General features: G+C 43.2%; 1 protein-coding gene across 3 annotated transcripts in view; it reads right to left on the bottom strand.

Moving 5' to 3' along the window:
- Positions 1-1,526: 1,526 nt before the first annotated feature.
- The window catches only part of LOC119895321 (coiled-coil domain-containing protein 136-like), an 84,835-nt gene continuing 62,744 nt past the window's right edge, over positions 1,527-23,617 (bottom strand). The window contains exons 3-10 of one of the 3 annotated variants that reach the window (XM_038708348.1): positions 22,005-22,304; positions 21,842-21,916; positions 18,570-18,869; positions 16,723-16,840; positions 16,345-16,564; positions 14,750-14,884; positions 11,383-11,497; positions 1,527-8,900 (exon numbers count right to left, since the gene is read on the bottom strand). In XM_038708348.1, coding sequence (XP_038564276.1) covers positions 11,393-11,497; positions 14,750-14,884; positions 16,345-16,564; positions 16,723-16,840; positions 18,570-18,869; positions 21,842-21,916; positions 22,005-22,304 — 1,253 coding nt within the window. In that variant the 3' untranslated portion in view covers positions 1,527-8,900; positions 11,383-11,392. The remainder of the gene's footprint in view (positions 8,901-11,382; positions 11,498-14,749; positions 14,885-16,344; positions 16,565-16,722; positions 16,841-18,569; positions 18,870-21,841; positions 21,917-22,004; positions 22,305-23,617) is intronic. The other 2 variants (XM_038708349.1, XM_038708351.1) reach the window with 2 other exon arrangements.

Here is a 23,617-nt window from a genome sequence, read left to right as displayed (position 1 = left end):
CTGGACAGCATATTACAGTAAACCTGATGGCTTGTGATCACAAGTTATCATCTTGTTTTGTTATACAAGATGAATAACTATGATTGTTTATTGTAATTTTGTCAGAAAAGATGCATAACTGCAAGGTAACGTGGTGTAAAGTAACGTGGGAGAACATAAAACCATACAACACTGCAACTCAGATGAACAGAGCATAATATTATATTAAATAACATAATGTGTAACATAAAGTGAATTAACAGAGTGTAATATTTTTATAATAATGTAATGTAATGTAATATTCATTGTGATGCAAGTTTATTTTCATAAAACTTTAAAAAGGGTCTTTAAGGGGTCTTTTATTGATACTCATAATAAAATCTTATCAAAACTGAAAATAAATAATCATACTCAACATCACCATCAAGCAGGAAGCTCCAGGTCTCTAAAGTGAAGCTCCTTAAACCTGCGTCCTCTCCAGCAGCCAGCAGGGGGCGACTCCACCTGATTGTATAGAAGTCTCTGAGAAAATGTTTCTACTTGTCAGCTGATTTATTCCCTCAGTAAACACTTTCCTGATGAGTTTCTGGTCTCAGTCGCTAGTTTCAAGTCTTCTTCAACACAGCATGATGTTCATTTAGTAAATTATGGTCCCATTTAGAGGAACAGAGACCAGGAAGCAGGGGAGGCTTTAGGGCGGGGCTACAAGCTGATTGACAAGCCGCTACCATGGCGACCTGTCAATCAGGATAGACAGCCGTGGACCACCATGGGACCTTACTTCAGAAAAAATATGTTCCGTATTCAATGGTAAGAGACAACTAATGTTTTGATCCTGTTTGAATTGAATATTACACACGTTTGTCAGTTTAAAATAAACATTTAAAAGTCAAGAAAGTCGCAGTTTGATGTAAAACTGTTGAAGCATAAGACTGAAAATACATAATTACAAAGACCACAAACCCAAAAGTCGCGTATGTGAAGTAACTTTTTCTCTCAATGTCTGAAGCTAACGTTACCGAAGCTAACGTTACCGAAGCTAACGTTACCAAAGCTAACGTGAAAGAGCTTCCATGAGAGGATATGTGATAAAAGGACCGAGAGTCGTTGGATTAAACACATCAGGTGAGATATATTTCTGTGTGGAACATAGCTACGTTATCTAGCTAGTAGCAACCAAGCCATGAACGTTAGCTAGCATTACTGCGCTAACATGTTGTTGATGTATATTGTGCGAGACGAGAGATGTAGATGTGAAAAAGCTGCTCATTTTTCAGTAAGTACGTTTTGTTTTCAGCCTGTTTGTTGCTAGCCAAAATTAGCATCCCAGCTAATAACACAGTTAACCTGAATAACAGATGCACCTTGCTAACAAACCCTCTTGTCCAAACATGGTCACATCTTGTTAGAAGAAAACAAGATGGCGACGGGCAAAATGCCAAACTGGAGGCTTCAGCGGGGGTCCACAAACTAACTGGGTGGGGGACGTCACGGCGGCTCCGCCCACTTCTTTTATACAGTCAGTGTTAACAATAAGAGACATTAAAGACAAGGATAAACTACTTTTTATTGGTCAGTTCATTTACAAAATGTACAGGCCATTTAAACTAAACCATCACAGAAAAATAAAAACAAAAACAGTTATTAAGAGTCCTTTAAAGAAGCAAAGGACAGAAAAGAGAGAGAAAAACCGACAGGAAGAGAAGAACCCATCATTTAAAACAGAACAAACAGCAGCCAGACGACAACATGCCGGTTTACTCAAAGCTTAGAGGTCTAACTAAAAGCTCGTACAGCACACCTGATACCTGACAGACAAACACAGCGTCAAGAAGCAGGACAATCCTCTGAGGACACACCAAGAGTTTAAACTCTCCAGAGTCACACGGAAACATCAGCTTCATTCGTCCAATACAGAGCTAGGTCCAGGGCGTGGTTAGCCTAGCTTAGCACAAAGACTGGAAACAGGGGGTAACTGCTAGCCTAGCAGTGGTTGTTGATAAACAAATAGCTCCAACTTTAACCAAACCAGACGGAGGTGGAGCTGTTGGAAGGTAGGTTTGTTTCTGTTTTGATGCAGCCATCCTCCAGTGTTTGTGCTAAGCTAAGCGAAGCTAAGCTAGACGTCCTCTCTCTGTACTGGACACGGAGATGAAACTGACTGAACTCTGGAGGAGACAGACACCAAAAAGAGTTTAAAACATCAGACTTTTTTAAACTCTTAACTACATAAACAGTAATAAACGGTTGGAAGGTGACTGATGGAAGAATTGGATTACAGCGCTCATGCTACCACTGTCATGCTGAGCGTCGTCTAACTCTACAGCGGCTACTGCGTCTGGATCTACTCGTCTAGTCTCATGCACGTTTACTACAGTCTCTAAATCTAACATGCAACACGGAGCTACCTAACGCTGGTCACGACACCGCTAAGGAAGTACTGATCCGGGTTTCTGATGTCACAGGGAGGCTGTTCTTCTTTTTAATTAAATGTTTGGGCCCAAAGTGAGTTCCATTTATCTGCTGCTCTGACTGAACATGCCGACTGTCCAAAAGTAGTTTTCCTAAACTTAGCTGAGCAGTCAGGTCAGAGTTAATAAGTCAATAAGGTCAACACATTCTCACTCCAACTCGTCACATATAGACGCTTGCTCCGACCCCTTGGCGTCGCTTTTTTACGCCCTGAGTACCATTTAGCATAGTTTTTCAACGTAAAAGGGCTCTGTGATCAAGAAGAATAAATATGCAACGTCCGGTGAGACTTTCAAAATAAAAGTACTTGTTAATGTTGTGAAACGTTGCAGTTTTGTTTAGGCACCAAAACTACTTGGTTAGGTTTATGAAAAGATCCAGGTTTGGTGTTACGTGCGTTAACCTACGCTGCTTTTACCGTCACAAACTGACGCCAACGGGTCTTGACCATGTGTCCATGTGTGAGGGTCAGGCGTGAGAACGGGTTCTACCAAACCAAGCAGATGGTTAAATGTGTTTGTGTTGCTTTTTAAATTCCACAGAGGATCATGTGATTGGTCGTGTTGATTATTTTTTAAATGTAGCAGTTTTACGCCAGTGAAATCTCCAGTTATAAAACCGTTTACGGAACAATTCTCCAGGCGTCTTCGTAGACACACACACGAACCATCAGGAGAGGTTTTGTGACTTTAACATTACAGGATCGTTAACTGTTTGTATTTCGGCACCAAATCCAAATTTACATGGAGGTTTGGGTTAAAATAAGTACATTACATTGTTCACTGTGTTTCTGCTGCTTACTACAAACAAAATACATCATTTTGTACGCAGGGGAAGAAACGGTCGAATAGTTTTTTTCCAAAATGTTGATGTCAGAAATGATCAAAGAAATCTGTGAACATAAAATGCATGTTTTTTTTGTCTCGAATTTGGTGTGATTCAGACAAACAGCTCTGTGATAAATCAGGAAACCAGCAGCAGCGTGTCCTGATACATCAGCTATTAGATAACAGGAAACCAATGATCAGTCCATCCCCAGACTCTATTTCTACTGCGACGTTTGACGAAACCTCTGAACTACACTCTAATTGGCTGTATGAAAAATAACGAGCACCATCTAAGAATCAAACTGGAACTGTTGTATGTACAGAACAGAACCAACCATGATCAAGTGTTCCTACAAAAGACGTACAGAGTTTGTACAGAGCGGCATCAGCATGCAGCGTCCAGGAAGATTCAGTGTTTTTACTAAAAACTAAGAGAAACAAAGATCAGAACAGGCTGATTCATTAATTATTCAGTCAGCATCCAAAACTCACTGTTTCTGTACTAACATTCACATTTTACAACATTTTACAACATGACACTGGCGTTTCCTGTCAGAAGAAGTACTGAACGACACAAACAAAACGTACATTACCGACATCTCAAGACAAGACGGTAAAGACTACGACCAACGATCGATAAATATGGAGGCCCAGATACACCACAAAAACAAGCTAGACATAAATTAAATGCATTGATATATCAGCTATTAGATATCAGGAAACCAATAATCAGTCCAATTTTTTATTCACTAAAGTCAAATTTATTAAATGTTAAATAAAAATTATGACTTTCAAAGTAAAAAGGCTTACAATCATTTTAGTTAAAAGTTAAAGTTAAAATATTGACTGAATTCCTTGAAATGTGGAGTTAGTAAGTCCAAACGTTTTAACTCAGTATCTTAAAATTATGACTCTTAAAGTTTAAATTATGATTTAAGTCAGAATTGTGAATTTTTTTGTGTAATATCCAATTTGTATAAATGTTTTTCTCTTTTCTGGCAGAAACAAGTCAAATTTTATAATTTCTAACTTTAATTATTAAATATTTTCCTGGTGTAAATGGGCTTCCACACATTACAAAGTAAACCCCTGAAATAAATAGCGGCTGCTTCATCGTCTACAGTTTTGATGTTATTTACAGAATCTGTGTGTCTGTATCTCCACCATTATAATCTGATTAAAATAACTACGTGTCTAGATCTCATGCAGAAATTATATGACAAGGTCTTAATGACACATGCTGCTAGACCTGTTATATCCTTATCAATGCCCTGATGTTAATCACAATACATATATCACTTAATCATTAAATACTAAATAAATAATTCTATTATTTGAGTTTTAGTTCCTACAGTTTGTTAAAGGCCTTCTTTATCATGTGTTCCAGGTATTTTGTCCACCCATCATGCTAAGCAGAGCGAGCTGAGAAGGTTTTGTTATATATACAGTATTTAAACGCTCAACAGTGTTGTATCGCCGGTGCTAGTGTTAGAACTGGAATGTCTTTTATTTTGCTAATATTTGGTCACATGCATCGTCACATATCCAGAGAAACAGTTTTAAATCTAAATAACCTTTTTCCAGCCTAAAACAGGATCACAGTCATCTGAACGTCTGATTGTAGCTCCTGTGATTATTTGGTCACCACTTAAATGTAAACATGAATCAGGCCTCGATCCCAATCCATTCAAAAACTAAAAGTGTGCAAAACAAAGGATGATGGGGGGAGGATTTAATCGCCCCGAATAAAAAACATATAAAATATAGACAAAAGAAAATGTGTTCACTCTGACACGTCATCAGCGGGTTTATCTTTGGGGTTTGAGATATGATCTGTATCTCTACAGCCGCATTCAGAGAGGATTTATTCATCTATTTCTTCATTTCTACAGAAAAAACACAACATTTTTGAGTTATTTAAGGTCTCCTAAATGGTTGTATGACTATCAAAACTCATTTCTCACTTTTCTGTATTGACAAATTAAATTTCTGTTCTGTAACATAATATTTTATCAGCCAGTCTCATTTTCATTAGTGAAGGTGTTCTGCAAGGCTCTATCCTGGGGCCTCTTTTATTCACTATTAAACTTATATTATGTATAGAGCTGCAAAAATTTGTCGATTAGTTGGTCGAAAGAAAATTAATCGACAACTATTTTGATAATTGATTAATCATTTCAGGCATTTTTTAAGCAAAAATCTGAAAAATTAGCTGTTTTCATCTTCTTAAATTGAGGAATTGCTGCTATTCTTTGTAATTTCTGACAGTAAATGAAGAGTCTTTGGGTTTTGGACTGTTAGTTGGACCAAAAAAAGCAATCTGAAGACGTCCCTTTGGGCTCTGGAAAATTGTGATGAGCATTTTTCACAATTTCTTGACATTTTATAGACAAAACAATGAGTCAATTAATCGTGAAAATAGTTGGCGGATTTGTCGATAATGAAAATAATAGTTGCAGCACTAATTATATATAATGACATCTATATAATTTAGATGTAGGAAGAATCACAGGCAAATACCGTAAAACTTTAAATTAAAACCCATTATGTCCAAATTAAGTCCCAGTTGGACACGCGTCCCTGTTACTGGCTTGGTGAGGCCGCAGGTTTGGACAAATAAACGTCTCAATTAGAAGCCTAGTCTGGTTTTTATAGAAGTTTGTTTGTCCTGAAATTGTCCTCTTGAGCTGAGCTGCTTAAATAACCAATATAAATATTTTGTCAGTATGTTAAACACTGTCAGTTAATTTTACAGAACGAGTTTGGCCTTGAGGTCAGCCTTGATGTGCTGTCTCTCAGAGCAACATCAAATGATTCATTATTTATGTTATGATTAATTTTTATACTACTAATATTCATATTGTTAAAATAAAAACAGGCTCAGTGAGTTAAGAGATTGAATCCAGTTAAGGCCCGGGCTATTACTTTACGGTGTATGCATTTTATTTTAATCCCATCTGAATGAGGCTGTATAATTCTACGTGTTTTTAAATTTTCACCAAAAGCTTTACTTTTCCTTCATGTGCTGATCTTACGGATATTAAATAAAACATCATTTGTATAAATAAAATACATTTCTGGCTACAGCAGCAGGTAAACTTGTTTCCTAAAATTTTCTACAGCATGCTTTTTTTCGTCAAAAAACACAATCTGAGCTTAAAAACTGGCACAGTGAACTCAGTCGACACAAATAATCTCTCCTCGGAATGATTCAGCTCCAACAAAGACCTTTCTAAAGTTTAAAAAAGTGCTCTTTTACTTAAGTAGAGGTACACACTACTGTTTGGTGCTAGAAACATACAAATACAGACATTTGAAATTGACCTGTAAAGGGATATGTAGGTAAATAAAGCTGACTGAATTATTATTTTTTCTCATGCTACATTTTTTTTTGGACAAACACGTGATAAGATAATATTCAGTATTAAGCAGGACTGCAGATGAGTCATTTTATTAATAACACTAAACAATCAAAGTTTATCTGCTACCGTTATCTCTGTCTTCATAAGTAACCCAGCGAGTGCAAAATATTCTGTAAATCCTTTACGGAAACATAAGGCAAAGAATTTTAGAGCTATTGTAAGACTACTGAATAATTATTCAAAGTAAAATAAATAAATAGGAACACTTTTTGGTTCAGTTCATTGGGAAATAAAACAGCTCTAAATAATTCATGTTGGGTCAATAAGATAATCTAGTGAACACCTGACGGAGCCAGAGGTCTGATTTTCATTCATAAACATAAATTGTATTGATTACTTCATCATCGATTTAAAGCTGCATTAACTGATATTCATGACGTCTCAGAACGTGCGGGCGCATCAACTCAGTGTTTCTGTTAATATCTCGGCGATAATGCAGCACATTAATATGGTTCGGATATTTAGTTGACAGATTCTCGAGGTCAGAGTTCTTATTCTTGCAGTGAGCTAGGAGGAAGAGAAGACGTCCTCTCACATTGTCTAACTGGTCTGTCTGTCTGTCTGCATTTTGTGTGAAGCTTTCTGAAAGAATTTCAAAAACCTGACTTAAATTTTTTTGCTTTCCAGTCTCTCTCTCTCTTTACACAATGCTCTGGGACACATGGTGAGCAGGTTATACAGACAGCTGGGGGTTTTCTGCACATTTTGATATATAATATATATATAAGAATATATAAATTCAAGGTAAAATTGAAAAAAATGCCCATAGACCTCAGAGAGTTAAACAGCCTGTAATACTGCCGATCCCACTGAGGATCAACAGCTGAGTCCGAGCAAAACCAAACCTGAGTCAATATTGGACTTTCATACATCAGGTGGACACAAACACGACACCTTTGTTAGCTCATATTTAAAAGGCCATTTTGCTGTAAGTTTGTTTTGTTTGTTTGTCTGCAGCATCTTCACCGTTTGGTTTTTAGAAGTCCAAAGTTTCTGTAGAAAATAAAAATGGGTTTTGCTACACTGAATGTTCACTTTGAACTGCTTACCAAACAATGGACACTGTGGATCTGGGCATTTATTCATTTGTATTTTGAATATTAAAGAAAGTTGGTTTGTTACTATAACTCAGAAGGAAAATCTTGGATTAATAAAAGATAAAGATTTACAGCATTAACATTTTGTACTTTCATGTTTTTAGCATCTGGACGGGCTCAAGCTGATCCGCCGCTCTTTGTGTTTTATCTCTTCGTTGTCTATCAGTGAAGTCATTTTGTGATTTACTACTACAGGACTTTACTGTAAACAGTGTAGGAAAATAAACAAGTACATTTATTCAAGTACGGCACTTAAACTAAATCTGAACTTTTCTATTCCACTTTATACTATTATTCTACTCCATTTTCCAGGGAAATATCATACCACTTACTTCACCACATTTAGCAATTTAAGTTACTTTGCAAGATACACAAAAAACACATGTCAACAAATAAAATATGACCTTTCTTTTTTTTTTTACACTAAAGTACATTTAAATAGTCAAAATCAGGTCCACTTTAACTGGCAACATGAAATGTTGCATTACTGCAAAATATTTTATAGTATTATGACACTATGGCTATTCTTAATTTTGAGAACTTTGACATTTTAAGTAGTTTTTACACTGTGGTAATCCTGCTTTTATGTAAGTAAAGAGTACTTCTTCCACTGAGCTGAGCAGGTAACAATCATCCACCTCTGGTTGCTTCTGAAAACAATGGAATCTTTTAAAAATAATGCAAAATGACAACTTCCCGTCACACTCCTGGATCATGATGGTGGATATTTGGAAACCTCACCGCCGATCGATAAATCAACCAACTGATCCACGGTGCGATGACGACCTGCAGGAAGAGTTACGAGTCTTTATGGAGGACGTCGTTTATCAAAACGTGCTCACTGACGTCTGAGGCATTCGGGTGAAAACGTCTCGGCGGCGCTGTCCCGCTAAACAGAGCGATGCAACAAGCAGACATCAGGACAGCAACATGTATGAGGGCAGAGCTGGATGGGTGACGGCAATCCCACAATCCCAGACTTCCCAGTGAGGTCACTTCCTGTGTAGACCTCAGGTCCTGGTGAAGCTGGGGACGACCAGAACTACAATGGCCGCCACTGCAACCGCTGCCACCGCCAGGTTCCAGCCTCCAGTGTCACTCTGCTGAGAAAGAGATGAAGACATGTGAGTGGAGTTACTGCCAGTCACGTTTAAAGACAAAGAAAAGACAACTGGACGATTAAAAACGAAGGTTTAAAGCTATTTCCAAACTAGAAAATAGCTTTAAACCTTCGTTGTTAATCGTCCAGTGTTTAAAAATTATAATTTTCACAAACTGAGCTTTTTCACAACTCTGGCACGGACACCAAGCTGTGCTGAAACAACAGCGCTGCAGTTAAATCTGCATTCTCTCTAGCAGCCAGCAGGGGGCGACTCCAGCGGCTGCAGAAAAAAACAGCGCCGCTGAAAAAGCTAATCAGGAGTCGGCTGCTCATTTTTCAGTAAGTATGTTTAGTATTAAGCCCGTTTGTCGCTAGCCAAAATTAGCATCCCAGCTAATATCACAGTTAATGTGAATTACAGATGCAGCTTGCTAACCAAGCTAGCTAGCTCCACCCTCTCATCCAAATATGGTCACGTCTGGTTCCAAAAAAAAAACAAGATGGCGACGACCGAGCTGCCAAACTGCAGGCTTCAAATCTTTAGTTCATAAACGAGTGATTATCTAAAATAATATGAGAATAAATGTGAAAAATTCAGACTTATATTTGTCTGTTGAAACTACGACCATGTATAACACTTCTAAAATACGTAATATGTGCAAACTAACTGAGCCAAAACCGCAACATAGTAGTCTTGTATTTATGACTTATGATGGCCAACATTTGTATTAAATATCATAATTATGACTTAGTAAGTTAAAATGATGAAGTCAGAGCGTACTGACAAAGAAAACAAGTTTTTAACCATTGATGTATGATAATCAAAAATATAAAGCAAATCAAGTAGAAAATAAAAACTTATTCCGTGAAAACAAAGTGAAATTGTCATATAATAGTCTATATTAAAACTGAACTACACTGAATTACATTAATTTAATTATTTGGAAATCATAGCAAACTAAGCGTCTCTGTATTAAACTGTTAAAAGAACATATTTATTATTTTAAAATGCTGACTTCTCATAGTATTGGTGGTGTGAAAAACAGCTATTCCAGCATGCTGAGGTATAATTATAAAATGATAATAGAAATATTCTAGTTCAGAATGATAAAAAAATCAAAGATTATGACAGATTCTATATCAAAACTATAACTAAACATAAAATAACTACAGATATTATTTATAGTCAGAGCCTAGTATCTCATCATGAGACAAAACAAATAATTTACTGTATTATGAAATAAACAAATGAATATGTAAAATATTCAGATCGCTTTTATCAGAAATTGTAACCCAAAAACACGGTCTTATTATTGAAGGACAATTCAATAATGAACATAATATGTGACACTGAGTGAAATCTGTCTCTCATAAATATCACTCGTTAAGTCAAAATTATTCCTCATTATTATACGTGTGACAAACCGTGACTTTAGAAAGTGCTGAGGGATACTTTGGTTGTGCTGACGTGGAAAAAACAGCTTTTCAAAAACCTTCACAAGATCATCTAAAACAAATAGCAGATAATATTTAACAATATCAGAACAATAAAATAAGAATTATCACGTAAGATAGTTTGTCAAAACACTGAATTAGAATCTAAAATACATTCAAAATTTTGACTTCTGACCTAATATCTCATAATTAACACGAGTCAACGGTATCTTGTAAAGATGACTCCAAGTAAAAACTCTTTCTGTTTCTGTGTCCCAGTCCGCTCTGTGCTGTGGTGTTTTCCTCCTGAATCGTCTGCTCCACCTTTAAATCTTAATCACAAGACATCATTACATATTCCTCCTCTGTTTAATTCTGTTTTCCAGCAGGATTGAGCCTCCTCACTGTAGGAGGGGTGTCATGTGAGAGAGATTTGATCAGTAATGTCATCATGTTGGAAAGAACCTGCTCAGCTTCTGCACCACATTCACACACTCTCACCACAAAAACCTCATGACCGACTCACACACACTCCTCAAACCACCCATCAGGCAAACGCCGTCTAAACGTAACGCATCTAACATTGCTGCTGTCAGCTGACCTCAGCTCGGTGTTTGGAGGCAGAACGCACTCAGACACAAAATCACAGTGAGCTACAACTAGTTTGGTCCAGTAGAAGCTCTTTATAGGACTGTTTTTAAGAGCAGGCATCAAATGGACGAGCAAGAGGAAGCCCCTGCTGCTGTTGAGGCAACCATTTCATCTGTTTGAGTACTTCTGTACGATCAAACAGATGTTGTACTCTGTAAAGGCTGGGTTTTTTTGTTTTTTGATGCAAGTAATGCTTGTAACTGTAAAGTAATTTGGAGTTTTTTACAGAATCGTCCAATATCTCCGTTCTGTGAATCACAGCAGAGAGAAACACTTGGCCGGACCACACCGATGATAGACGTCGAGTACAGGTAGCTCTAATGTCCCCCCAGTGATTCAGCCACTCAGATTCTAAAAGCAGCAGAGCGTCTGGTAGAGAAAGAAGGGCGTGGCCATACCTGGTCCCCTCTAGGACGCCAGCTCCTCCCACCAGCACCAAATCAAGGCCACTATTACAATCATTCCTATGAAGGGGATGGAGAGAACAGGGGGCTCAGACGGACGAGTGCAGTTCTGGGGAGAAGACAAAAGGCAGGAGTGTAGGGAGGCACGGGGAGAGGGGGCGTGGTCAGAGGAAATAAAACCAATCAGAACAATAAAGTCCAGAACGTGTCGGGAAGAAAGGCGAGCGAGGAGCAAACGGAAAAACAGATAAAACAATGGAGGAGAAACAGGCTGAGCATCAGAATCCATCAAATTTACACAGAATTTGATTCAGTTCGTTGTATAAAGTTCATGTGAAACAAAAGGCGACATCAGGAATAAACAGGACGATGAGAGGAAGGAAACAGAAAGGGCAGGCAATCAGAGATGGTTAAAGACAAGATGGAGAGCTTTGCCTTTTAAAGATCTCTGCCGACACTCTGAGGCGCTGCCTTCACCGTCTGCAGATCTGCAGAGTGGGTTAAAGGGTTAAACCAGGAGGGAAACTAGATGACACGGTGGGACCACATGGGCTGGATGTGAGACTCAGGTCTTCTGTCAAGCTGCAAGTCCAGTCCCACATCATCACAGGCGAGTCTTAAGTCGAATCTCATGAAGGCAAATCCAGTCCCAAAACAAGTAAAGTCCTTAGTCCCAAGTCCTTAGTGAAGCTATACAGCAAGTCCCACAAGACCTGTCACGATAACTACTTCTGTTGGACGATATTTTCGGAATACTCGATAAACGATATCGTCATTTTAAGACTTTTTTATGCCACTTACTTGTCCGATGTATGGTCAGGCTCATGTATGGGGCCATATCTGGGCTTGACCACATATCTGTAGCAGCAGAGTAAAAGGAGACGTCTTTAATCTCCCTCAGAATTAAGTTTTTCACTTTGTTGTACAAAGCTGGAATGGCAGTTTGGGACATTTTCTTTGGCAATTTGTCCTGCCTGTCAAAAGTTTGCAGTTTATTTTTAAATGCCGGTTTCTGGACCATGTTGGACGGCTGCGTCTCTTTGGCTTTGACCGTCAGCAAAACCGGTGACCGAGGTCATGTCCATATATCCTGCGATGAGTCGATATTGCAATTATCGGGACAGGCCAAAGTCCCACATCGAGACAGGCCATTCCCAAACCTCAAGTCAAATCCCAAACAAAGAAAGTCAATCCCAGGTCAAGTCCCAAGAGTCTGTGATTAGCAAGTCCCAAGCTGTCAGAGCTGTCAGTCCCATGTGGAGTCTCAGGCCGTGATACTCAAGTCACAAGTCTAGTGATCAAAAGTCAAGTCCCAATTCAGGTCTCGAACAGACAGGTCCTACATCTAGTCTCAAGACTAGACACTAAAGTCCCATGTCCAGTTTCAAGCTTGTTTGTTTGTTTAGACCCTGATTAGCTGCTGTTTCACTCTTAAGTCAGGTGTCAAGTCACAGCAGGCAAGTCTAGGGCCAAGTCTTGACACCCAGGTCTCAAGTCAAGTATTATAGCAAGACTCGTCTGCTTTGGGTCACGAGTCAGTGGCTCCTTTCTGACGTTTGCCAGAAGAGTCCGTCTTCAGATTTGTGACTCCGGTCGACACCTCTGGAAAGTAGTGAGGTGGGACAAACTGAATCCAAATCTGTATGCAGGCATGCAAACTGCTCAGGGGTAAAAAAGGTGAGAAGGATACGCAAGCAGAGAAACACAGAGAGGCGGTGGAAGAGGGGTCTGTTTAAAGCTTACATGTTGTGTCTGCTGCAACAAGAGAAAGATACCGACACGAGAGGGCGTCACTTTGTGTTGAAAAGTAGTGCGGACACTCAGATTAGGGCTGTGACCGTACTCTGAGCTCACGTGGCGATGCACCATGCTGCTGTCACGAGAACGAGATGTGACGATACAACAACAGGATTTTATAGAAATCATCAAAGCTGAAATATACTGTATGAGTTGGGGGCTCTGGGGCTCCTCCCCCAGAAAGTTTTGAGCATTAAAGATTTAATTTCCTGCATTCTGGTGACATTTCCTGCTCTGTCTTTCCTACATGTATTTATGATGGAAATGTTTTTATTTATGTAAAAGGAATCACTAAATTCAGGTGGCAGGTGAAAATTTAATATCTACAAATATAACAGAATCTAAGTCAGTGCAGCTCTCAGGCATTATGTGTTGGTTACACATCTGTTTCTCCTGCAGATCAACTTTTCATATGTAATATGTCCCTGCTGAGTCGTGATTTAGTCTTCGCTCCTCTTTTGTCATGTTCACAGGGAGAGAACAGAAAATCTGGCCAAATAGAAACTCTGACAAGAAGTTGTTAAAGTTACTGACTGCTGCTGCACGTTCTGGGGTCACTTCATAAGTAGCTTGTTTTATCTTACTTAAATGTAAAACGAACCTTTCTGAAAGCACTTTGATTTGTTCTATAACATTTTTAACGAACATTTTCAAAACGTGACGGGGACATGTCCCCAGCGTCCCCAGTGTAAATGACACAGACGCCAACATGTCTCATCCTGTTGACGTTTTATCCAGGTAGCTGCCACTGCTCTGAACAGTTAGCTTAGCGAACATTACTGGTTAATAACAGCGGGCAAAGTTATAAACTTAACAACATGGCTGTACCTGACAGGACCCCCCCCCCCCCCCCAAAGTATTTTCTCATCTGATCTGCACAAATAACGTAGGTGCCCCATTTGGTTTCAAAACGGATTCAAATTCAAAACGAAAGGTGAGGAGTTTGCATGCCTGTGTATGTTAAGGGTTGTTCCACACATGATACGTTATCAGCCAATCAGATGGACCTTTACGGTCAGAACTCTTATCCTTTGACAATTGAACAAAGCTCCACTTTAGAGCCTTCCTGAATGCTGCACGGAGGAAGCGGTCAGCTGAGCAGGCGTAGAGACACATGACGAAACAAACTGCCCAGCAGCGACAGATGTTACGAAGAAGCTCACAACAAAACGCTCAAAAACCAGCAACACGACCAGAGCTGCAGCTGCTGCAAACCACAAAGCAACATGACAGACAGGGTTCGGCCAAGCTGGTATCGACCCACATGCACAACGTACAGACGGACAGACTTTTTCAGGTGTGTACTGCGTTGCACTTACCTTGATTACTTTACACATTTAACTTACGCTTTCAGCTTGAGAGAGATGTCAGACCATACTTACATTTCCTGTCTCAGTTTTAACCCTAAGCTGTATTCAGCTGATACCTGACGCCCTAATGACCAACCTGACCAAGAACGTTTTATGAGGACAGAGAGTTTCAACTGTTCTAAAGTCAGAAATCACATACAGGTGATTAGAACCCCCCCCCACTTTATATTTACCGTTGACCTTTGGCCTCTCACCTGTGACTTCCTGCCCATCAGTCTCTGGAGCTCGTCCTTGCAGCGTTGCAGCTCCTGCTCGAGCGCTGCTCGCTCCCGTTGGCTGCTGTCGTACAGCTGCTGCAGGTCCACCAGCTCGCCCTTCAAACCATCACACTGACAGAAAGACAAGTTCAAAGCTAAACGCTCTCAAGTCAAACCTCACGACAAATCCCAAATGAAGGAAGTCAAGATGGACAAGTCCTGAGAGTCTCTGATAAGCTAGTCCCAAGCTAGTCTCGAATTTTGACTTTGAAGCACCAAATCCAGATAAGTCAGTCCCATGTGGGGTCTCCTGCCTTGATACTCAGTCTAATGATCCAAAGTCAAGTTCCAAATCAAGTCTGGTACAGGCAGGTCCTCTGTAAGGTCTCAAGACTTGACACTGAAGTTCCATGGCATGCTCCTGGTCAAGTCCCAAGTAATTCAATTCAGTTTTATTTATATAGCTCGAAATCACAACAACAGTTATCCCATTGTGCTTTTCAGAAACCCAACAATTCAAGTCAAGATAGACAAGTCCGAAGTCCAGTCTCAGCTCTCGACAGAAGTTCTAACTCAAGTACAGAGTCAGACCAAGCGAGTCTCAAGTGGGGTCGGGCGATGTCTACATTTAAACATCGGGATGGACGATGACATCAGGGGCCCGCGCGGGGTGGGGGACGGGGGTGTAGTGGTCGTCTTATGTGCACATTCTCACTCGCAAAGACTTAACTCGGACGGTGGCATCGTCTATCGGCCCAACCTCTCAAGTCAAGAAAGTATAATTCCAAGTTCCAAGTGGAGGAAAACATTTAAATCAACAAGGCCAACATATCGACAACTATTAGTTAACTGCAGATTGACCAGTATTATAGACCGGCAGGCTAGATGGCGTGCTACTGTGCCTGGTGGTGTTAGGCTAATGGTGCGTTCAATTTCACATCGGAAGTCGGAGTTTCCGAGTTCCAAGTCGGAAACGGGGATACGCCCACTTAAGATTCAGATTTCCTATTCGGAAAGTCGGGAGAACATCACAGACCTCGACCTCAAAATCCAAGACGGCTGCTTCTGGAATCAACAGCGGAGAAAGCTGTATTAATTGAGCGTTTGTCGCACTCAGGTCTTATTTGTGTCTCATTAAAAACAGTCCAACTTATATCTGTAGACGTGTTGCTACGGTGATTGTATGTGCAGAATACTGCGTAATGCGCTGTTATCAGCTGGTTTTGGTAACGATGGCCAGAGGCATCCATCTTGGTTTTCCGACTTAAATCTGTTCTACTGGAGCGCCGTCAGCTCGGGGTGATGTCATTCCCAGCTCCGACCTCCGAGGTAAATGGATCGCCCCACTAGTACCAGTTAGCGAGTTAGCTAACTACCAGTTTGATCACTAACCAGACCAAAAGCTGTTTTTGTTCAGGAGACCCTGGACTCCTTCAGACTGACTGCAGACCACAATGCATCTCTTCCATTTTGTTTTGGTAAAGATGAATTTTTTACATGTAATTCAGAGTAAAGAAGACAAAGTTTTACTGCGAGCACAGCTGCTGATTAAAGCTGCCGTTGTGAGTTTGGTGAACTGCTGCTGCTGTTACCTCTCTCTGCACTTTGTGAGCCGCCTCCTCAGCCTGTCTCAGCTGGACCTGCAGGACGCTGAGCTCTGAGCTGCAGACCTCCGGATCCTCCTGGGGGGGTCGGCCCCGGTGTTCAGGACCGGACTGAGACAGGGAGATGTACGAGTCGGCCTTCGCTCGGTCATCCTGTTCACCCTTTGTGTCGCCCTCCACTCGGACTGCCAGGTACACGTCCTCACACCTGTTCAGCAGGAGCGGTCGGCTGGTTAGAGGGCAGAACTGCATTTACAACGTTTACAGTTAACACAATGGCAGGTTTTTTAAAGGAGAGGGTAACATAAAAAACCTGTAGGCAGTGAGTGAACAGCATATTGATTGACAGCTGGCTGGACCACTCACGCGTCTCGCTGCTGCTGCAGTTGCTCCACTTTGCTGCCCAACTCTATGTTGTCGCTGCTCAGAGTCTGACGTTCGTCTGTCAGAGAGGTGAACTCCTCCGTCACCTGACTCACGTCACCTGAACACAGACAGGTTTTATGACGATATATAATGATTTGATTTCTTTGCTTCTCCTGCCACACAGGTGAGAAACCTGCTACCATCTGACTCTATGCTTTAATATTTCAGGTTTGTTTGTGTCCCCAAAGATTTTAGCTCAGGGGCACAAACAAACACTTTGGGGCCCAGTTTAAAGAATAACGTTTTACATTACTTATTTACCAATAAACAGATATAACTGGCTCACTGGCTTAGCTAAGTGTGCTTTGACACCTGGATCGATTGGACCATCCGAAACAAGGGGGCGTGTCCTTTTTGGCTCGGTTCGTTTGGACATATGCGAACACGGCAATCGACAAAACGAACAAAACAACAGAGCCAAGATCGCCTGCAAGAGGGGGTCTGCAGAGAGAACACAACAAACCCGGGGGCGGGACAAACCAATGTGCTGACGTCACTCTCCTTGTGTGTGGCGTCTGGGAAAGATGCTGATCTGACCAAATGTCATCAGGCAGTTCAGACGCTGAACGGTGTCGATCTACAAAGACACAGAGCTGATACAGAGGGGAGCTTTAAAACTTCACACAGCAACCAGAAGCTTCATGCCAGCCGTTAATTTCTCCGTTAGTCCTTGTAGCCGGAGAAAGCGGCGCCCGGCGCTGACTAAACGTGATGAAGTCCTTCGTGGCTGACGTCCTGTAACGGACATATTAATGAGTCAAACACAGAAGAGGAGTCTGAAAGAGAAGCAGCAGGGCTGCTGCTCACAGTGATTCACTTACAAACAAGTGATCGATCTCTTTAATCAGCAGCCAGAGACCGAAGACTGTAAATCTTCTCTCTGCTGCTCACTGATTTCCTGTCACAGCGACAGAAACAACAGGCTGTGAATTAAAATCCTCCAGGAGTCTGTTTGTCCCGCGCCGCTGAACTACGAGGACGGACAGAATCCTGTTCCACAGTCAATAAACACTTTGACTTGGAAACCTTACGTCTTCATCTGAGGTCTGCAGAGCCAGGACACAGAGGAACTACTGAACTGTTAGAAGACCATAAACTGTTTCCTCCTCCTCCAGACCGAACGTCACCTGATGCGTCAACAAAGCCTGAAGAAGAGAGTCCTTCTGGTTCCGGTCCTGGACCGTGGCGGACCGCAGCAAACGCTCCAAAGTTTGGTTCAGCTTCACTAAAAAGCCGCACCAGCTGCAGTCAGGAGGTTTGGTGCGAGGGAGGAAGGCGAACCGTTTCCTTCAACACGGCGTGAATCTGAAGGAACGCTTCACCGTGTTCAACGTGTCGCGCTCTCCCAGATCCAGCTAACGCTAACAGCAGCAACGCCTCAGGTACAGAACGCAGGTGAGCCGACGTTCAGCTTTTATACTGAAGGGAAACCAGCGATGTCTCCAGATGAGACCCAGAGACGCCGTCTAGGACAGAGACTCCTCTCACTTTAGAGACCTGAGGGGGCTGACAAGACAATCCGAGTAACGATAAACAACCCTACTCCTTCTTTCCTCCCCCCTTCCTACCTCCTTCTTCCCTTGTTCCTTCCTTTCTTTCTACTTCCTTTCATCTGTTCTTCCTCCTTTTGTTCTTCTCTCCTTTTGAGGAAGATGAAGAGGAGGAGGAAGATGAAGAACAGTACCCTTTCTTACTCGCTGCACTAGCTGAAACCTCTTCATGTGTTTTTGTTTTGTTTTTAATCATTTCTAAATACTAAAGGGGATCCGGGTCTGAGGCCGGGGTACCGGGTCTGTGCGAGTCCTGGTTCTGGCTCTTCATGCTGATCTCGGCCCTCAGCGTGGTGATCTCCAGCTCGTACTCCTGCGCCGTGGCGTGGAGGCGCTGCAGCTCGGCCCGCAGCCGACACAGCTCCTCCTGCAGGGAGGCGATGTCGTTCTCCCTCTCCGCCGCCGCCTCCTCGGCCGCCTGCTGCAGCATCAGCACCTCCTCCTGGGCCGAACGGAGCTCCTCCTGCACCTCCTCCAGCTCGCTCTCCTTCTCCTCCTCCAGACTGTCCATCTCCTCCTGGACCGACCGGAGCTGAGCTGGAAGAGGAAGAAGCAGAGTTACCTTTAGGAAGAAAGAAAGTGTCAGACCCGAGGACCGGCTCAGAGCGAGAGAGGTGACGGAGTAGGAAGAAAGAAAGTGTCAGACCCGAGGACCGGCTCAGAGCGAGAGAGGTGACGGAGTAGGAAGAAAGAAAGTGTCAGACCCGAGGACCGGCTCAGAGAGAGAGGTGACGGAGTAGGAAGAAAGAAAGTGTCAGACACGAGGACCGGCTCAGAGAGAGAGGTGACGGAGTAGGAAGAAAGAAAGTGTCAGACCCGAGGACCGGCTCAGAGAGCGAGGTGACGGAGTAGGAAGAAAGAAAGTGTCAGACCCGAGGACCGGCTCAGAGAGAGAGGTGACGGAGTAGGAAGAAAGAAAGTGTCAGACACGAGGACCGGCTCAGAGAGAGAGCTGACGGAGTAGGAAGAAAGAAAGTGTCAGACACGAGGACCGGCTCAGAGAGAGAGGTGACGGAGTAGGAAGAAAGAAAGTGTCAGACCCGAGGACCGGCTCAGAGAGAGAGGTGACGGAGTAGGAAGAAAGAAAGTGTCAGACACGAGGACCGGCTCAGAGAGAGAGGTGACGGAGTAGGAAGAAAGAAAGTGTCAGACCCGAGGACCGGCTCAGAGAGCGAGGTGACGGAGTAGGAAGAAAGAAAGTGTCAGACCCGAGGACCGGCTCAGAGAGAGAGGTGACGGAGTAGGAAGAAAGAAAGTGTCAGACACGAGGACCGGCTCAGAGAGAGAGGTGACGGAGTAGGAAGAAAGAAAGTGTCAGACACGAGGACCGGCTCAGAGAGAGAGCTGACGGAGTAGGAAGAAAGAAAGTGTCAGACCCGAGGACCGGCTCAGAGAGAGAGGTGACGGAGTAGGAAGAAAGAAAGTGTCAGACCCGAGGACCGGCTCAGAGAGAGAGAGGTGACGGAGTAGGAAGAAAGAAAGTGTCAGACCCGAGGACCGGCTCAGAGAGAGAGGTGACGGAGTAGGAAGAAAGAAAGTGTCAGACACGAGGACCGGCTCAGAGAGAGAGGTGACGGAGTAGGAAGAAAGAAAGTGTCAGACACGAGGACCGGCTCAGAGAGAGAGGTGACGGAGTAGGAAGAAAGAAAGTGTCAGACCCGAGGACCGGCTCAGAGAGCGAGGTGACGGAGTAGGAAGAAAGAAAGTGTCAGACCCGAGGACCGGCTCAGAGAGAGAGCTGACGGAGTAGGAAGAAAGAAAGTGTCAGACCCGAGGACCGGCTCAGAGAGAGAGCTGACGGAGTAGGAAGAAAGAAAGTGTCAGACCCGAGGACCGGCTCAGAGAGAGAGGTGACGGAGTAGGAAGAAAGAAAGTGTCAGACCGAGGACCGGCTCAGAGAGAGAGAGGTGACGGAGTAGGAAGAAAGAAAGTGTCAGACCGAGGACCGGCTCAGAGAGAGGTGACGGAGTAGGAAGAAAGAAAGTGTCAGACCCGAGGACCGGCTCAGAGAGAGAGGTGACGGAGTAGGAAGAAAGAAAGTGTCAGACCCGAGGACCGGCTCAGAGAGAGAGGTGACGGAGTAGGAAGAAAGAAAGTGCCAGACCCGAGGACCGGCTCAGAGAGAGAGGTGACGGAGTAGGAAGAAAGAAAGTGTCAGACCCGAGGACCGGCTCAGAGAGAGAGGTGACGGAGTAGGAAGAAAGAAAGTGTCAGACCCGAGGACCGGCTCAGAGAGAGAGGTGACGGAGTAGGAAGAAAGAAAGTGTCAGACCCGAGGACCGGCTCAGAGAGAGAGGTGACGGAGTAGGAAGAAAGAAAGTGTCAGACCCGAGGACCGGCTCAGAGAGAGAGAGGTGACGGAGTAGGAAGAAAGAAAGTGTCAGACCGAGGACCGGCTCAGAGAGAGAGGTGACGGAGTAGGAAGAAAGAAAGTGTCAGACCCGAGGACCGGCTCAGAGAGAGAGCTGACGGAGTAAGAAGAAAGAAAGTGTCAGACACGAGGACCGGCTCAGAGAGAGAGGTGACGGAGTAGGAAGAAAGAAAGTGTCAGACCCGAGGACCGGCTCAGAGAGAGAGCTGACGGAGTAGGAAGAAAGAAAGTGTCAGACCCGAGGACCGGCTCAGAGAGAGAGCTGACGGAGTAGGAAGAAAGAAAGTGTCAGACACGAGGACCGGCTCAGAGAGAGAGCTGACGGAGTAGGAAGAAAGAAAGTGTCAGACACGAGGACCGGCTCAGAGAGAGAGCTGACGGAGTAGGAAGAAAGAAAGTGTCAGACCGAGGACCGGCTCAGAGAGAGAGCTGACGGAGTAGGAAGAAAGAAAGTGTCAGACCCGAGGACCGGCTCAGAGAGAGAGCTGACGGAGTAGGAAGAAAGAAAGTGTCAGACCGAGGACCGGCTCAGAGAGAGGTGACGGAGTAGGAAGAAAGAAAGTGTCAGACCCGAGGACCGGCTCAGAGAGAGAGGTGACGGAGTAGGAAGAAAGAAAGTGTCAGACCCGAGGACCGGCTCAGAGAGAGAGGTGACGGAGTAGGAAGAAAGAAAGTGTCAGACCGAGGACCGGCTCAGAGCGAGAGAGGTGACGGAGTAGGAAGAAAGAAAGTGTCAGACCGAGGACCGGCTCAGAGAGCGAGAGGTGACGGAGTAGGAAGAAAGAAAGTGTCAGACCCGAGGACCGGCTCAGAGAGAGAGGTGACGGAGTAGGAAGAAAGAAAGTGTCAGACCCGAGGACCGGCTCAGAGAGCGAGAGGTGACGGAGTAGGAAGAAAGAAAGTGTCAGACCCGAGGACCGGCTCAGAGAGCGAGAGGTGACGGAGTAGGCAGAAAGAAAGTGTCAGACCCGAGGACCGGCTCAGAGAGAGAGGTGACGGAGTAGGCAGAAAGAAAGTGTCAGACCCGAGGACCGGCTCAGAGCGAGAGGTGACGGAGTAGGAAGAAAGAAAGTGTCAGACCCGAGGACCGGCTCAGAGTGAGAGGTGACGGAGCCGGTGGGTTAAAAGGCGAGCGTACCTTGCAGTCGCTGGATCTGTCTGGTGAAGCTCTCGGCCTGATGGGCGCTCGCCAGCCGCTCGTCTTCTAACAGACCTGAGATCAGAGAGGAAGAAACAGATGAGGATGAAGAGCAGGAAGCTCAGCGAGCTTCAGAGCGTTTGGTGTAAAGAGAGTTTCTGACCCTGCAGCTCGAGGAAACTCTCCTCGTGTCTCTGGGAAACCTCTCTGGTCTCGTCCAGCTCCAGCAGCAGCTGCAACACCTGAGCTCTCAGCTCCACCACCTCCTCCTCCTCTTCATCCTGCCCTCCTCCTCCTCGCTCTTCCTCCACCTTCTCCTCCTTCACCTCCTTCTCTTCGTCCTGCTGGCCCTTCTCTCCGTCTCCCAGCGTCTCCTCCTTCTCCTCCAGGGACTCCCTCTCTTTGGCCGTCAGAGTTTCTGCCAACGTGATCGGCCGCTCGGCCTTCAGCTCGCACAGCTCGTCTTCACACACAGAGGAGACAGAGAGCGCCACGTTAGCATCGTTAGCATCGTTAGCATCTCTTTGATTTAAAATAAATCAAAAATACAAAGCAGAGTCAGCAGGAACAAAACCTGCTGTCCTCACGTGGTGAACCCGTTTTTATTTGTTTCACATCAGGATGGAAAATGTGAAAAGTCTTCCTGAAGAGTTGTGCTTTCATTCTGCAGAGTGCACGCTAATGTGTTAGCACAAACGCTACCATTATTGAACATGAAGGACCGTAAATCTCCCGGCCCTTTACTTTCTGTCTCTCTCTGCTGGAGTGTTTATCTGTGAATATCATCAACTGATCTAACGATGTGCAGCACTTTTAAACATTTACATTTGTATTCATGATCTGAGCAGCTTATAGCAACTAAAGAGGTTTTATAAAAACCAGACCAGGCTTCTGATAAAAGCTTTATGCTAATAAAGTGCTAACTTATTAGCACGGCCCACACAAACACTCTGGATGTACTGCAGTTTACTATCAATAAACACGAGACCAAACTGATGAAACACATTCACACACATTTCATGACTGAATAAATCCTCTGAATGATAAATAATCATTATGATCTTTTAGCAGAGAAGAAGAAGAAGAAGAAGAAGAAGAAGAAGAGTCTGTCGGTCTGTTGAAGACCAGAGGAAACTGCTCTGCCTCCATCTGGTGGTGATGAAGGACAAACACAGATTAAACCTTCATGTGTGCACAGAGACAGATATATATATATATACATAGAATACACACATATACTGTGTACATGTACACATCCTGTATTTAGCTCATTACTTAATTAATGTGCAATATTCAGGTTTATTCTGAATTATAACGCTGCAGTTTAAGGATTTAAATCCTCATTATTATTAGTATTTATTCATCACATGTTTTCACACTCTGTTGTTATTCTATTATCATTATTTCTTTTATGTCTTCCTCCGTTAGCAGGAAACAAATGAGAAAAATCAAGATTTTGTATGAAGTATTTCTACTTTCTGAAGTTGTATTAAACTAGTACATCTTTCTAACTTAGGAAGTAATAAAATAAACTACTAATAAAAATCACCATTCCTCGTTTTCACTCAGACATATTAATGAATGAGTTATTATTTCAACTGAAAGATAAAAACGCACATGATTAACTGCACGTTTATATTAATTTCTCTCTGCTGCAGAATGATTAAACTCTCTCTCGTCACTTTAACGAGCTCAAATGTCAAGTAGTCAGCTGATTATTATCCTTTGAATGCAAACGAACAGGCTGATGAAACCTCCCATCATGCCTCCTGCTGC

The sequence above is a fragment of the Micropterus salmoides genome, unplaced genomic scaffold (genome assembly GCF_014851395.1).
Source record: "Micropterus salmoides isolate LMB-PRFRI ecotype aquatic unplaced genomic scaffold, ASM1485139v1 Ms_hic_scaffold_9, whole genome shotgun sequence".
Lineage (NCBI taxonomy): Eukaryota > Metazoa > Chordata > Actinopteri > Centrarchiformes > Centrarchidae > Micropterus > Micropterus salmoides.
The sequence above is the reverse complement of the archived record's forward strand: the minus strand, read 5'-3'. Positions and strand labels throughout refer to the sequence as shown.